Genomic DNA, 17,365 nt, shown 5'->3' on the forward strand with positions numbered 1-17,365 from the left:
GGGCAAGGCCACATGTCTGTTTTTCACTATTTGTGACACTGTATGTGAAGTGAGGGATTATTTTCAATGTCCATGGTAATTTGCAATGTGACGTGCTGTGGTTGTGATGCAGTGTGGTTACGGAAGAGGGAGAAGAACAAGGGCTGATGCCCATTCAAGATGAGACAGATCATCTAATGGAACTGTCTACATGCTGTCTGGGATGCCTGGTGGAAGGAAAGGTTGGGGAGGGGGGAATAAATAAATCTTTACAAAAAAAAAAAAAAAAAAAAAAAAAAAAAAAAAAAAAAAAAAAAAAAAAAACCACATACAACAACTGTAGCTAGGCATGGTGGTACCCCCTGCAATCCTAGCACATGGGAGTCTGAGGCAGGAGGGACAAGAATTTGAGGACAGCCTGGGAGACATAGTAGGATTCTACCTCTAAATAAATATATACATCGACACATACGTGAATCTATGAAACCACATACAGAGCAGGCTGTCATGAGGTTAAGACAATAGTTAGACTGGAGCCACTGGCTTGCCTTTCCTCTCTCACTTCCTCTTTATAACCCCAATAATTTTATTGTTTGGCTTTTCTATGTGTGATATAAAGGCCCTCCATCTTAGTCTAATGCATACACACACACACACACACACATATGTATACACATATATGTATTTATATACATATATGAATGAGGAGGTGCACATGCCCTGTGTACACGCAGAGGTCAGAGGACAGCTTTGTAGAGTTGGTTCTCTCCTGCCTTAACATGGGTTCCAGGGATCAAACTCAAGTCCTCAGGTTTTTCCAGAAAGAATTTTACCCATTAAGGTATTTCATAACTCCCTTTTTAAAGATAAGTCTCACTGTGTGGCCAGGCTAACCTGGAATGTGCAGCAATTCTGCCCCAGCCTTTCCTTCCACCATGCGGGTCCCAGGGATTGAATTTGGATCATCAAGCTTGGCAGCAAGTGCCTTTACTCACTGAGCCATCTTTTCTGCCCTGTTCACAATTTCGCAATGTTAATAGTCCATAATTAAACCCTGGCATAGCTGTTTGTATTTGCAGCTTCTCTGTGCAGCTCTGGTCTGGTTCCCACACAAGCAGAGCTTGGCTGAGCTGCAGCAGTCACTGTAGGAGAGCACAGGTCAGGTTCTGGCAAGTGGCTCTACCAAGACAGCTCCAAGCTGGGAAGGCCTGCCTTAGTTAGGGTTTTACTACTTTGAACAGACACCATGACCAGGCAACTCTTACAAAGACAACATTTAATTGGGGCTGGCTTACAGGTTCAGAGGTTCAGTCCATTATCATCAAGGTGGGAACATGGCAGCTTCCAGGCTGGCATGGTACAGGAGGAGCTGAGAGTTCTACATCTTCATCTGAAGGCTGCTAGCAGAATGCTGACTTCCAGACAGCTAGGATGAGGGTCTTAGAGCCCACACCCACAGTGACACACTTACTCCAACAAAGCCACACCTACTTCAACAGGGCCACACTTTCTAATAGTGCCACTGCCTGGGCCAAGCATATACAAGCCACCACAGGCCCTGTACCTGCAGACATGTGGATGATACTGGACGGAGTGGGCTACGAAAAGAAAGCATGGGGCTGGAGAGGTGGCTTAGCGGTTAAGAGCACTGACTGCTCTTCCAGAGGTTCTGAGTTCAATTCCCAGCAACCACATGGTGGCTCACAACCATCTGTAATGGGGTCTGGTGCCCTCTTCTGGTGTGTCTGAAGACAGCGATGGTAGTACATAAAATAAATCTTTAAAAAAAAAAAAAAAAGAAAGAAAGAAAGCGTGAAGTTGGCGTGGTGGGTGGGTGGGGGCATGTAAGAAAGAGTTGGAGAGGGAATTGGGAATTGATATAACCAAAATAATATATGAGGCATGTACGAAGTGCTCCAAGAATAAATACAAGTGACATCCGAGTATTCCGTGGTGAGATGAATGCTCAGAAGGGCCCACCCAGCCTGCTGCCAACTCTTTTCCTCTTCCCTTCAGTACGGAATTGTGCTGGATGCCGGCTCTTCCAGAACCACTGTCTACGTGTATCAGTGGCCAGCAGAGAAGGAGAATAACACAGGAGTCGTCAGCCAAACCTTCAGATGCAGCGTGAAAGGTAAGTGGGACAGGGGACTGAAGTACCATGTGGCTGACCATCTGTGGAGGCAGCTTGGTCCACTCCCTCCCACACCAGCCCTCTGCCTCAGGGGATGTCAGGGCAGTGAATGGTGGAGATTTCCTCCTTCCGTGGTCTCCTAGGTGATGGTGGGGAACAGGAGACATGCAGTAAGCAAAGAGTCAATATTTTCTCGTACAAATTCTCCAACTCTCAGTTTGTACAGGATGATGTGGTAAAGCCAGGTGGTACGTGATTGTAGGGTGGTGTAGGAGAGGAACACACACACACACACATGTGCACACACAGACAGACAGATGGACGCACACACACACACACAGACAGAGGCATGCCTGGAACCAAGCCATGTATGGTGGTGGCTTGCCCATAGCAGCCAGAGCTACACTTCATGGAGAGGCAGAGACTGATTCCCACCCGGGAGATGCTGGTGAAAGAAAACCTTGAGGGTCTAAGCCTCTGGGATGAGCTTGGGTTCACCAGCTCTTGTGGCTGGCCACCATTCTGAGAAAACAGAGCCCAAATTAGTGCTGGAGAAGCCATGTGTCCTTAAGGGTGTGACGCTAAGCCAAACTTTCACTCTGTAATTTCAGCCGGAGTCTGTGGTCTCTGCTCCCTCAGAGTATTTGTGGATTCCTGAGGTGATACCCTTCCAAGGAAAGATGGTGTGCTGAGGGTCCCATGAGTGCATTTTGTCACAGATGGCATCCAGGATGCCAAGAGCCCCTTCTACTGATAGACAACTAGCGTGTGAGGGTGCATAGTGTGCACAGGTGTGCCTAAGGCAGCCGGAAGACTACCATGGTTATCACTCTCAAGTACTACCCTCCACCTTGGTTTGGATTTTAATTCTTTCTTTCTTTGTTTTTCTCTTTCTTTCTTCCTTCCTTCCTTTCTTTTTCTTCTTTCTCTTCTTTCTTCTCTTCCTCTTCCTCTTTCCCTTCCTCCTCCTCCTTCCTCTCTCTCCTTACCCCTCCTTCCCTCTTCTCTCTTCTCTCTCTCTCTCTCTCTCTCTCTCTCTCTCTCTCTCTCTCTCTCTCACCTCTTGCTGACCTGGAGCTTAGCCAGGGACCCACTCCAGAGACCTTCCCGTCTCTGCCTCCCCAATGCTGGGATTACAAGAATGTACCACTGCACCCAGCTTTTTATATGAGTTTGGGAAATCAGTGCTTATAGACACATGCCGTGCAACCACATGGAGAACACCTTATCAACAGAACCATCTCCCACCCCTGACTTTTTATTTAAAAATCTTTTTACTATTGTTTGTTCTAAGGAGTGCTAGTGAGTTCTGACTGCTTGCTCTTCAGGCTCTGGAATCTCCAGCTATGAGAGTAACCCCCAAGATGCCCCCAAAGCCTTTGAGGATTGCATGCTAAGGGTCAAGGAACAGGTCCCAGAGCACCTCCACGGATCCACCCGCATTTACCTGGGAGCCACAGCTGGGATGCGCTTGCTGAGGTAAGGGCACAAAGGAGCCCATGTGACCGAAACGGCCAAGGGCATCATTCTGTTTGGGGGAGCAAAACCAAGAGAAGAAAGCCTGTACTCCACTGTAAGTTTAGGCTTTGATAGCTGAGAAATTTTTAGCCAGTATTTTAACACCAAGAAAGACATACTTCTAAAATTGAGTTCCTTCTCCATGGTGATTTTACCAAGAAATTTAGAAAAGGTCTGACATGACTTCTGATCACTGGGTATCCTGTGCTTCCTTGGAGAACAGTTATTGTTTCTGGCATGGGTAAACAGTCAGCTAGAGTCTGTGGTAAGTTCAGGCCTTTTCCACGTAGGCTCTGCCCCTCTGCAGAATGTTCCGGAAACCTTTGTAAGATGATACAATGCCTGCTCCTCACCCTAGTTAAAGCTTCTAGAATTTTTATGGAACAAACGTCTCATCCTCCACTCTGTTCCTGCTGAATCTGTAGACATGACATTCCTCCCAGGGACATTACAAAACAAAACATTTAATAAAAACCGAACATATCTTTTATGTCTTTGTCTTGTTAAAACAGGGTTTTACTCTATCTATTGCCTGGGCTAGCCTGCAACTCACTATGTAGGCCAGGCTGTCCTTGAACTTGCAGCCATCCTCCTGCCTCAGCAGATTATAGAGGTCATCCACCATGCCAAGTTTAACATCTTTTCTCATTGTTATTATTTTTTTTTCTTTTCTTTTTTTTTGGTTTTTCGAGACAGGGTTTTTCTGTGTGGCCCTGGCTGTCCTGGAACTCAGACCAGGCTGACCTTGAACTCCTCATTGTTATTTTTGTTGTTGTTTTGTTTTCCTGTGCTGGGCGTTGAACCTGGGCCTTGTGCATGTGAGGCAAGTGCTCTACCACCGAGATACATCCCCGGCTTTCTGGGTTTTGTTTTTTGGTTTTTTTTCATTGCAGTAGTGTGTTGGCTTTGAAATAGAATTTTAAAAATCATTCCAGAAAAGGACAGAAATGTAAATCTGTCCCCAGTACAGATGATGGGGTGTTGGAGGTAAGGAGCTCTGATCGTGATCTCAACAGGAGAAAACAGAAAAGACCAGGCTAGACCAGTCGCTTTAACACCATCACCAAAAGACCCCAGAGATCTACTGCTGGATGAAACCTTTCCTGGTGTTTCTTCGTCCTTACCATTGCCTGAAGCGACCAGGGCTTTTTCCTCCTTCCCTAAATAAGCAAGCAGGCACCTGGCTTCCCTTTTCTCACTAACAAAGGGATCTATCTATCTATCTATCTATCTATCTATCTATGTTTTCAGAGACAGGGTTTCTCTGTAGCCCTGGCTGTCCCGGGACTCACTCTGTAAGCCAGGCTGGACTAGAATTCACAGAAATCCAACCACCTCTGCCTCTAGTTCTGGCTTTAAAGTCATGCACCACCACCGCCCAACAATGTGAGCGTTATCTAGAGCAGTGGTTCTCAGCTTCCCAATGCTGTGCAACCTTCGATACAGTTCCTTATTCTACAGTGACCCCTGGCCATACATTTATTTCCATTGCTACTTCATAACTGTAATTTTGCTACTGTTATGAGTTGTGATGTAAATATTTATGTTTTCCAATGGTCTTAGGTGACTCCTGTGAATGGGTTGCTCAACCCCAGAAGAGGTCAAGACCTGCAGGTTGAGAACTGCTGGTCTGTAGGGTAACATGTCAGACAGGAGCTTTGGTGACACTGTACCTTGGTGGCTTGGTGATACTATGCTGTCAGGTTCTGAGGGTCAGATAAATGTTGGTATTTTTCTGTCCAGAAACATGAGGATCCACATGCCCACTCCTGGTAAAACTTTCTCAAGGAATTAGAGGTTGTACGCCCCCCTCTTCCCATCCCCCCTAAGCTCATGTTTTTGGCTAAATGAAACTCCTTTCTGTGATGCCCCAGAGGCTGTAGGTTACTGCTGGGCCCTCTGCAGTCTTATGTTCCCCATTGGCCTGAGCTAGAACAATTCAGATAAGAAGTCTGATTACCCACCTCCTGAAGAATGGACCAGCCTGGGGTTGGGAATGGTGATGGCAAATGGGGCTTCTACCAGAAGCTGTTTTCCTACCTTATGCCAGCAGGGGCCAGGACGAGGATGTTTCCTCACTAAGGGGATTGGTGGACACCCACCACGCCTCTATGCTCAGCCTCTTGTGTTCTGTACCTCGCATAGGTTGCAGAATGAGACAGCGGCTCGTGAAGTCCTTGAAAGCATCCAAAGCTACTTCAAGTCCCAGCCTTTTGACTTTAGGGGTGCTCAAATCATTTCTGGGCAAGAGGAAGGGGTGTATGGATGGATTACAGCCAACTATATAATGGGAAATTTCCTGGAGGTGTGTGGAAAGAGATGCATGGTTTCTAACCTCTCCTTTACCCCGTCCCCGTGAGAGACAGCGGAGGTGGAGGTCCATGCTCGGGGGGGGGGGGGGGGGGGGAAAGCACTCAGGGACAACAGCCAAGGAAGGGCTTTGACATCCTGGACCACATTGCTCATTCGTAAGAAATTTGGGGAGGATCTAAATTAAACACTGGGATCTGGATGTTTAGAAGGGGCGGCTTAAAGAGAACTTTTCCAAAAGGCTCTCTGACTGCCTGGAAATTACAGAGCCCTCAATCTTTGTCCAGAGTCCTCAGAGAGATGGAGTCTTCTTCACGTTGTATCCAAAGGTCTCCTTACAGTCCAGTCCCTGCGGAGGACACCCAGACCACGTCTCAGACTAGACTTTTGAGCCCCCATGAGTATATTTTGAATTTTCAGGTTAATTGGCATGATTAATATTTGGGTAATCTCACATGAAACTCCACCTGTCTGGCCTCCCTTGGCTTTAGAGGCCTTAGACTCAGTTACCAGGGGTCACATTTTCTTTCAGGGAGCTACTAGCAGGATACCACACAACCCAGGCTCTCTCTAATTTTTTTTTTTTACCTTCCTACCTGCCCACTCCACACACATGAGCTGCATGCATTTGTGTTATCTCACAGATCATTTTATAATCCCTAAAATAAGAGAGGACCAACCCTGAGTGTATCCATGTCCCCCTGCCTAGCAGTAGCAGCTGGACCTTGAGTGGAGAGTCCCAGCAAGCGGAAATGGTGTCTTTGGCTTCTCTTCTCACTTCCTTATCCCACTATGCAGAAGAACCTGTGGCACATGTGGGTGCACCCTCACGGAGTAGACACCACAGGAGCCCTGGATTTAGGCGGCGCCTCCACCCAGATATCCTTTGTGTCAGAAGAGAAGATGGAGCCGAACGCCAGTGACACGGTGCAGGTGTCCTTGTACGGTTACACATACACTCTCTACACACACAGCTTCCAGTGCTACGGCCGGAACGAAGCAGAGAAGAAGTTTCTAGCCATGCTTCTGCAGGTATGGGGTTGGGGGTCGGGGGCTGGGGGGTGGGGGAAGGGTCTGAGCCAGGGAGGATGTCTGCCCTGAGTGTCTATCCTCACTCCAATCTGCTGAGTGGATAGAAATAACATTAGAGTCTCATGCGATCCTGGGGTTTCCTTCTTGCCTTCGCCTCCTGGCTCCCTTTCCTCCTCCATTGTGTTAACCACTTCCAGCAAATGGAAGTGAGAAAAACTAAGGAGGATCAGGCTGCGGTGACAGCTTGGTGGGGAAATGCCTGCTGTTTAAGCTTAAAAGCATGAGTTCGAAGTCCCTAGACAGGCGTGGCTGGGTATATTGGTACACACCTTTAATCCCAGCACTCATGAGGTAGAGGCAGGGGATAAAGGTGAGTTTGAGGCTAGCCTGGTCTACATAGTGAACTCTAAGCCAGCCAAGGTATATAATGAGAAAAGGCCAGGCATGGTGATGTATACTGTAATGTAAGTGCAGGGGTGGAGGCAGGCAGATCCCTGGGGCTGCCCAGCCAGACTGTCCTACTTGGACAATTCCAGACCAGTGAGAGAACTTGTCTCAGAAAACAAAGTGTGGCTGGGCCTGGTTGGCCTTTGGTCCCAACACTTCTGAGGTAGAGGCAGGCAGGCAGATCTCTGTGAGTTTGAGGCCAGCTTGGTCTACAAGTTCCAGGATGGCCGGTGCTACACAGGGAAACCCTGTCTCGAAAAATCAAAAAGGAGAGAAGAAAAGATTTGTTGATCTTTCAGAAGACGAGAGTTCAGTTCCCAGCATCCACATGGTGGCTCACAACAATCTATAACTCCAGTTCCAGGGGATCTGATGTTCTTTTCTGGCTTCTGTGAGCACCCAAATGCTCGCATGTACATGTGTGCACGTGCACACTCACTCACGCACACGCATACACAGAAATAAAATAAATATTTAAAAAGGCTGGGTGAAGTAGCACACACCTTTGGTCCCAGCATTCATGGCACAGAGGCAAGTGTGTGGGGTCTCCATGAATGTGAGGCCAGCCCTGGTCTACATAGTGATTTAAAAGCAAGCCAGGGCTACACAGTGAGGCCCTTTCTCAAAAAACTAAACAAAACAAAGCATGAGAAACAAAACCTGACATTGGCCTCTGACCTCCACGGGTATGTACACACATTCAGCTGCTCGTGTACACACACACATACACACACATTCACCTGCTCGCGTACACATACACACACACATATACACACATTCACCTGCTTGTGTACACACACACACACACATGTCCTCATGCCTGAGCAGCAAGCACTTTACTAACTGAGCTATCTTCCTCACCCTTCCCAAATTATTTTAAAATAAATTTTTCTAATTTTTATTGTCAGTCAGTGCTTGATTTGTCTGCCTGTTTTGTACATGTTTATTCCAAGTCCCCTGAAGCGTTCTTGGCAGGGCTGTGTGGAGTGCAAACCTCTCAGGATCCTTGCTCTCTGTGTCCGGTAGCAGCGCACGGCACAGTGGTGGCTCTCAGCCTCTCTCTTGGCATCACAGGGTAGTCGTGGGGAGAATCTTCCAGAAGGAAAGTGTCCCGTCTCACACCTCCCTGTCGCACCTCCAGAGCCCTTCCACAGAAGCCAACATCAGTAACCCCTGCTACCCTCAAGGTTATAGTGCCACCTTCACCTTGGGCCACGTGTTTGGCAGCCTGTGCACAGAGAAGCAGAGGCCGGAGATCTACAACCCCAGTGACAGCGTCACCTTCACGGGAACTGGTGACCCATGGCTGTGTAGGGAGAAGGTGGCTTCTGTGTTTGACTTCAATGCTTGCCAAAACCAAGATGCCTGTTCCTTTGATGGCATTTACCAGCCCAAAGTTCAAGGGCCATTTGTGGTAAGAGCAAAGACCAGTTGTGGAGGGGAGGGATGGAGAGGGACTCTGCACCCCGGGAGAGCCTCTCTCGCTCCTTTCCCTATCCTGCTTCTCAGTATTCTCTCCCCAGGTAGCTCCATAGCCCACTCCTTTGGAGAACTCACTGTCTCTGTCCTGCTCACAGGCGTTTGCAGGCTTCTATTACACAGCCAGTGCGCTAAACCTCTCAGGAAGCTTCTCCCTTACGTCCTTCAATGACAGCAGCTGGGACTTCTGCAGACACACTTGGATAGAGGTCAGTATTAGAAAAGAGAGGCTGAGCCGGGCGGTGGTGGTGCACGCCTTTAATCCCAGCACTTGGGAGGCAGAGGCAGGTGGATTCTTGAGTTCGAGGCCAGCCTGGTCTACAGAGTGAGTTCCAGGACAGCCAGGACAGGGCTACACAGAGAAACCCTGTCTCAAAAAAAAACAAAAACAAAAACAAAAAAAACAAAAAGAAAAAGAAAAGAAAAGAGAGGCTGAGCATCAGGACAGACAGTACAACAGTGCTTAAGTCCGTGTGTGTGTGTGTGTGTGTGTGTGTGTGTGTGTGTGTGTGTGTGTGAATGGATGAGCATATATATTTACATATTTGTATCTATATGTATGTGTATTTGTGTGTTTACTGGTTCTAGAGGCAGTGGGGCCTGACAGAATGGAGCCAATCCATCAGGCAGACTGAAGTCTCATAGCCAACTTTATTCAGAGCATGGGACAATTCAGACTCACAAGAGTCACATGAGTAAAGTGTACAATCTCAAGGACAAGCCTCGCATTCCATAGAGGCTATAAACAAAAATCAGCGGCCAGTAGTAATAGAAAAGCGGAAGTAGACTCACACCTGGGAGAAGCACAGAAACACATTCCAGGGACAGTCCCGAGTTCTGAAGACACTGAGGCCACAAGACTCTTTTCTTGTTTTCTTGGTGTTTTCTCACAAGCACTCAGAATTTTCCCCGCACGACTCCATTCGTGATCATGTCCCAGCTTGCATGTGTGAATGTCTATGTGATGCATCGTGAGCGTGTGTGTACATGCAAGTGTATGGATGTATATATGCGCATGTTGTGTCAAGGTTAGCATGGGCTAGGTGAGACCCTAACTGAAGTGAATGAATGAAAGAGAAAAGACTCAGTAGGTCGAAGCAGCACATGGTGTAGATGACCCCGTGACCTTCTGGATTCTGACACAACACTGGGTAGGAGTCTCGGCTCTTGTGCAATTGTGTTAATGTCGTTTTCATCTTGAAATCCTGAGTGATGGGTTTTGAAACCCTGCTGTTGCCCTTGGGGGCTCCCACACGCACCTTTTGAGATGCACCTGCCTGCTCCCCTTCTCAGGTGTCTTTATCCCCTTTCCAGCTCCCGTCCCGACTCCCCAGATTTGATGAGACATACGCCCGGTCCTACTGCTTCTCAGCTCACTACATCTACCACTTGCTCGTAAATGGATACAAGTTCACTGAAGAGACTTGGCCTCAGATACGCTTTGAAAAAGAAGTAAGTCCAAACACGGAGCATCTTCTCCCTCTCCGTAGAAAGGTTTGTGGAAGAGAGGTCAAAGGTTATAGGATGCTCTAATCCTGCAGATCACCTGTTGGTGCTTCAGGAGAAGAGGTGACAGAATTTAAAGCAGTTGTTTCCAGAGGGCTGCAGACAAGGAGAAGGCTGGAATTGAGTGGATGAATGGGGAGGCTCCTGAGGGTGGGGCTGTCTGGGCATGCCAGATGCTGGCCTTCAGCTCAGGGCTGGAGCCCAGTCAGTGCCAAGGATGGCAATAGGTGATAGATAGATAAATAGATAGATAGATAGATAGATAGATAATAGATGATAGATGTATGATAGATTGATAGGTGGGTAGGTAGTAGAATGGTAGATGATAGATTAAATGATGACAGATATGTGGAAGATAGACAACTGGAAAAAGACAAATTAGACACGTGGATAGATAGATGATAGCTGGCTAGATAGACAGACAGATAGACAGACAGACAGGCATTGCCTAGTGACTAAAGTGTTCAGGAAGCAGAAGGACAGCTGATTCAGGCAGGACATCTCCTTGTGAATCTCTCTGGCCAGGACTGTGTTCCTCAGTCCTGAGAGGGTGTTCTCTGTTCAGGAATAGCTGCAGTAAAGCCTGCAGGATGTCTGGAGCCATCCTGTCAATTCCAGCTTTGGCAAAATTGAATTAATCCGATCAATATCCTGAATTAAGCTTGGGACTGTCTATTTTCAACTGAGTTATCTGAGGAGAGAGAGAGAGAGAGACAGAGACAGAGACAGAGACAGAGACAGAGAGACAGAGGACAGAGACTGACTCCCTGGGGTGCAGACTGTTAGCCTGTGTGCTGAGTCCTGCTCCACAGGAGCAGTCATCCGACAAGTGCATTGTAAGAACGAAGACTATCAGCACTGAGTACCGGTCTGCACTGAGAAGATATCTTTGGTTTAATTTTGCTTCTGGGAACTGACCAGATGGCTTAGCTGATAAAAGCTCTTCCAAATGAGCCAGAAGACACATTGGAGAAAGACAATTGACTCCTGTAAGTTGTCCTCGGACCTCCATACAGGTGCTATCACATGCATGTTCACACACACACACACACACACACACACACATGAACATACACACAATGTAAACTTTTAAAATTTTACTTTAATTATATAAAACAAATCATTCCTGGCCAAGTGGTTATCTATTTATATGTTAGTTTTTTAACACAGGATCTCACCTTGTAGCCTTGGCTTGCCTGGAACATGTATGTATACCAGGCTGGCTTTGAACCCACAGAAATCCACCTGTCTCTGCCTTCTGAGTGCTGGGATGCCACCACACCCCAGGGAGGGGGGAGAGGGTCAAATATAAGGACATAAACAGACCGGAAGATTTTCTACACAGGCACTGAATACATCATTAAAAACAGTAGTCGCCGGGCGGTGGTGGCGCACGCCTTTAATCCCAGCACTTGGGAGGCAGAGGCAAGCAGATTTCTGAGTTCGAGGCCAGCCTGGTCTACAGAGTGAGTTCCAGGACAGCCAGGACTACACAGAGAAACCCTGTCTTGAAAAACCAAAAAAAAAAAAAAAAAAAAAAAAAAAAAACAGTAGTCAACTAAGTAGATAGACCCAGAAGATACTACAAAACTACAGAAAGCAAGAATGAAAAGTAGCCATCTAGAAAAATAAAAATAGAAGAGCCAGTCAGTGCTCATACATGTGGTCCTAGGACTCAGAAGGCAGAGGCAGGACGGTCTAGAGTTCAAGGCCAGCCTGAGCTACTTGAGACTGTCTCAAAAAAAAAAAAAAAAAAAAGGAAGCTTAGGAGATGGCTCAATTTGTTACGTGCTCACCACACAAGCATAAGGACCTGAATTTCATCCCTGGAATCCATGTAAGAAAAAGTCAGGCATGGTAGTGTGTGGCTACAATCCCAGCTCTGGGGAAGAGGCAGAGACAGGAAGATCCCTGTTGCTTGAGGGCTCAGCAGACCAGCCTAACCAGTAAGCCCAGGGCCCAATGAGAAACCCTGTCTCAAAATAAATGGCTCCTTAGGGAAAACCAGAGGCTGACCTACACATGTGTGTACGCACACACAGAGAGCTGCTTCTACCATTTTGAGTGGAGAAAGGAAAAAAATAAATAAATGAATACTGCAAGCAGCACTAATGGAGGCCGTTAGAGTGCGATATTGGAGTGCAGACTCATCAGTGATAATGTCACCTAATATCACCTAATAACACCATTCACCTGGGAGATGGCTCCATCAGTAGAATGTGTGTCTAACATACACTCGACCCCAGGCAGAACCCTACTTCCCCAGCAACCCGCAAAACCAGGAAGTCCTGCACTGAGTCTCATACGTGCACCCCTGCATTCCTAGCACTGGGATGGCAGAGGGTCAGGAGTTCAAGGTCATCCAGGTACGTGGGGTGTTTTAGGCCAGCTTGGCAAACAAAAACTACCAGTTTTTGTATCCTACCAGTTCAGTTAGGAAGACGAACATGGTCAGATTAGTTTTTTTGTTTGTTTGGTTGGTTGGTTGGTTTTTCAAGACAGGGTTTCTCTTTGTGTAGCCCTGGCTGTCCTAGAACTCACTCTGTAGACCAGGCTGGCCTCAAACTCAGAAATCTGCCTGCCTCTGCCTCCCAAGTGCTGGGATTAAAGGTGTGCGCCACCACTGCCCTGCTCAGATTAGATTTTTAAGATTTAACAAGCCAGACTGCTTCTCTGGTTGTTGCTTGGGGAAGTTGTAGCCAGAGAGCAAAGCAGGGAAGGGGCTTGGAAAGGATTCTGACAAATACTGAATATGTTATATCTTATGGAAAAATATGCCTCCTGTGCTAGCCAGGTGTGGTAGCAAACACCTATAATCCCAGTACTCAGGAGGTGGAAGCAGGAAGATTGGGAGTTCAAGGTCATCCCCTGCTACTGGTGAATTTATGACTAGCCTGGGATGTATAAGATCCTATCTCATACTAATATACAAATTAATAAACACAATTAAATGAATAAACAAAATTAAGCAATCAACTTAATATAATTTGTAAGAGAAATGTTTATAGTTTTAAGAATCATGATACAGACAGACTGAAAGTTTAAAAAAAAAAAAACAGTTTTCTTAGTATCAGGCAAAGGGCCAGTTAAATGGCTCAGTGGAGAGAGGTGCTTGCCTCCAGGCCTGACTCTCTGAGTTCCATTGTAGGATCCACATGATGAGGGGAAAGAACCTGCACTCATGAAAGTTGTCTTGTGATCTACATGCATACTGTGGTATACACATGCCCATAAGCGTGTGGACACACACAAACACACACACAGAAGTGCAATGTGAATAAACATCCAGCCAGTGCTAACCAAGTGCTGTCATTTACTATCTAGCTAAACTATTTTGAAAAAGAGCATTATTTGAGATGAAGATTACAGATAATTTGGTTCATTATAAAGATTGCAAACTCAAAATATGGAGATGCCTAAGAAAACAGCCTCAAAACATGCCAGTCAAAAAGCAGATTGAAGGTATTCTCCTTCAAGGCTAAAGGCTGGCACACACCTTTAATCCCAGCCAGAGGCAGGTGGGTCTCTGAGTTCAAGGCCAGTCTGATCTTCATAGTGAGTTCCAGGCGAGGAGGGTTTTCATAATGAGATCCTGTTTTAAAAGTGGGGAAAGGAAGGAAAAGGAGGGGAGAGGAGGGAAGGAAAAAGGAAAGGGAAGATGGACCTATCAGAAGAAATTAAAGTTTTCCATTAGGGCTGGCCCCCTGCTCCTAGGAACCAGTTTGGGGTTGGGTAAACACCTTCTAAATCTTCCTTTAACTACAGACAGGCCTGTTCCCTGCACAATAGAAATGTTTTAACCCTCAGCTTCAATGGGCTTGTGGGGAACTCAGTTCCTGATTGTACTGAAGTGGAAGCCCAATTCTTTGTGGCTGTGGTGTAGCGTCAGAACACAGACAAACCCTTAGGTCTTCTTAGATCACAGCTGTCTTTTGGGGTGTCCAGTATGGGCTGGAACTAGCCTATAGCCCTACCTGAGAACTGAACCATCCACTCTCCTCCACAGGTGGGGAACAGCAGCATCGCCTGGTCCCTAGGCTACATGCTCAGCTTGACCAACCAGATCCCAGCTGGAAGTCCCCTGATCCATCTACCCATACAGCCACCAGTGTTTATGGGAGTCCTGGCCTTCTTCACGGCTATTGCCTTGCTGTGCCTGGCATTTCTTTTGTATCTGTGTTCAGCATTCAGGACAAAGGAGCGCTCGGAGAATGCCTTCGACCAAGCGGTGGATTCTGACTGAGCCCCAAGCAGCGCCTGGAGCCCGAGGCTGCCATAACCCAGCAGAGTGACACCAGGCAGTGTGAGTGAAGTGGCTGCCACCAGGACCTGTCCCCGTGCTTAAATGCCAAGGTCATGTGCCTCTCAGCCACTGGTTCCTGCCAGAGCACATCCTGGGAGTCCCTCAACCACCCAGTGGGCTTGGGCGGTGCCTCTGCAACCCTCCCTACCCGCTTGCTGATTCGTTGGGAATCAAGGAAACACTAGCAGTTGGTGTCAGGGACTTCACTCCGTCTACTCCAGAGGAAGTTGAGAATGTAATTTAATGTGGAAGAGTTGACCACAGGCTCGGCTTCCATTTTCTCTCCCTCCCTCCATACTCCTCCTAGCAAGCTGCCTATGAAGGCTCTGACTCAGATACTTCATCCTGTGGTTTTTGACCTATAGTTCTTTGGCGAGACCTTTCTGTCTTTTCGTGGAGTCCAGCCCCATCTGAAGCCACTAATACTTTCTTTTAGCAATCTCATAAGCATTAAGCTCCCTGACTGGTAGCTTGTAGCATTTAGTGGGGAAGATGATAGTTTGAGACAGTTTCAGGTACCCCACTCACTATGACCAACCTTGATATGTGCTCTTTTCCTGAGGGCTAGGATTACGGGTTGTGAGCTCCTGGGGGGTGGAACCCCAGGGCTTCATGTAGGCTAGGCAACTATTTGACCAACTGAGTCACATGCCCAGCCTAAGAAGACTCATAGTCCCAAGAACAGTTTGCCTCTGTCCTGTAGGTAAAACCCGAAGCACAAAGACACATAGAGGTCCCTAAACGGTAGCTATTTTCATTTTGGAGTGCCCACTTGGAGCTCTGGTCATGAGGTTGCTACTTGGCATGTGTCATTCTTGTGTAACTGTCTCCCTGCTGTGCCCGCTTGTAAATCACACCCCCAGTGGCCTGCACTAGGGCGTGGCAAGGGGTAGGGGGAGAAGAATCTCATTGTCCCAACAAAGCTCCTGCTCAGGGTGCCTTTGGGCTATAACCATGGCCTGTGCTTTTTCCCAGCACTCCCACAGGTATACAGGATCCTGCCCAAAGACATCCCTACATTCCTCCCTGCATAGCTGCTACACATCTTGACTTTGGGGAAAGAGAAGGCAGTCTTGGGAATATTTGCCTCCAAAGTGGGATGGGAAAGGTCTTCAAGTCCAATAGCTACAAGCCATACATCAATGCTGTGTCTCGTGGCTGTTTGTTGGCTCTATATGGAATAAACTCTTATTTTTATTTTGCAATGTGTGTTTGTTAACTTAAACACGATGCCCTTTCTCCTAAGGACACAAGGTGGTATTTTTAAAAGGAAGAAAGATTGTCACTGTCACTGCCTCCTCGGGGCTGGGATTCCAGCTTTTATTTACTTATTGACCGACATGAGTTCTGGGTCCTGAACTTAGGTCTTCAGCCTTGCATGTCTTTTACTGACTGACTGGGCCAGCCTTTGTTTTGGTTTTGAGGCAGGTTCTTGCACAAACTCATCAAAATGGATAAGTCAGGAATAAAAATAGGGACTGGAAAGACGGATCGTTGATTTAGAGTAATGGCTGCTCTTCTATGGGACTTGGATTCAGTTCCCCACACCAGTGTGGCAGCTCACAACTGTCTGTGGCTCTGGGGATCGGATTCTCTCCTGTAGCCTTCTCCAGCACTGAATGCATGCACTACACAGCCAGACATGCAAGCAAAATGCCCACACACATAAAAGTTAACAGATAAATTTTATTTGTTTTTTTGGTTTTTTTTTCTTTCTTTCTTTCTTTTCTTTTCTTTTTTTTTTTTTTTTTTTTTTGTTTTTTGTTTTTTTTTTTTTTGTTTTTTCGAGACAGGGTTTCTCTGTGTAGTCCTGGCTGTCCTGGAACTCACTCTGTAGACCAGGCTGGCCTGCCTCTGCCTCCCAAGTGCTGGGATTAAAGGCTTGCGCCACCACTGCCCGGCTAACATAAATTTTAAATAAAAGTAAAACGAATCTTTTTTTTTTTAAGTCAAATATCTTGATTTAACATGCCAGTCTCTGACTCCAAGAAGCCCCACAGCTTATTCACTTAAAAACAAACAAGCATTGAATAGAACACTGTGCACGCTGAAGATCCTGCCTAACCAACAAGGTCCTAGTTGGAAGGCTGCAGTCATTAGAAAGCCAGCTGCCTGCTTCTTCTCTTGCCAAGGCCATGTCTCCTTTGACATGCCTGTGTTTCCCACCCCTGTGAGTGAGCTCTGTCAGATAACCCTCACTCAGCTGGGCCCCTCCTGTCTTATATACACCACAGAGTATCTCAACCCTGCTGGGTCCACGCACTCGGAAAGCCCACTTCCCATACCCATACACTGTCCCAGCTATCCCAACTCTAATGGCCCCTATGTCTGTGCTCCTCCTACGGATATCCAGACCCAACACCATACCCATACCCCAAGTGTCTACCACACTAGACACACTCTTGCAGTCACATACACTGTCATAGTACACACACATATACACACACACCCCACCCCAGAAAAGACACCTGGCTCTCCACTACCACTACAGCTCACACTGAGCTGGTGTTTTTCACATGCTCACATCTGATCTCCAGCACAGACCTATACATACTCATACAGTGGCTGAGGCCAGCCCCGTTGCTCCACCTAAGCCTCCAGAGTAGCTGGGATTGCAAGTGTGTTCCACAATACCCAGCATACAGAGAGAGCTTTTA

The 17,365-nt window shown here is 47.0% G+C and overlaps 1 protein-coding gene across 1 annotated transcript in view; it reads left to right on the forward strand.

The window, feature by feature from the left end:
* Entpd3 (ectonucleoside triphosphate diphosphohydrolase 3) overlaps window positions 1-15,913 on the forward strand; it is a 28,916-nt gene extending 13,003 nt beyond the window's left edge. The window contains exons 4-11 of the mRNA XM_034525022.2: window positions 1,996-2,113; window positions 3,442-3,592; window positions 5,777-5,936; window positions 6,740-6,973; window positions 8,562-8,834; window positions 8,998-9,108; window positions 10,214-10,351; window positions 14,412-15,913. Coding sequence (XP_034380913.1) covers window positions 1,996-2,113; window positions 3,442-3,592; window positions 5,777-5,936; window positions 6,740-6,973; window positions 8,562-8,834; window positions 8,998-9,108; window positions 10,214-10,351; window positions 14,412-14,648 — 1,422 coding nt within the window. The 3' untranslated portion in view covers window positions 14,649-15,913. The remainder of the gene's footprint in view (window positions 1-1,995; window positions 2,114-3,441; window positions 3,593-5,776; window positions 5,937-6,739; window positions 6,974-8,561; window positions 8,835-8,997; window positions 9,109-10,213; window positions 10,352-14,411) is intronic.
* The last annotated feature ends 1,452 nt before the right edge of the window (window positions 15,914-17,365 follow it).

This window comes from Arvicanthis niloticus, chromosome 21 (genome assembly GCF_011762505.2).
Source record: "Arvicanthis niloticus isolate mArvNil1 chromosome 21, mArvNil1.pat.X, whole genome shotgun sequence".
NCBI classification, from domain to species: domain Eukaryota; kingdom Metazoa; phylum Chordata; class Mammalia; order Rodentia; family Muridae; genus Arvicanthis; species Arvicanthis niloticus.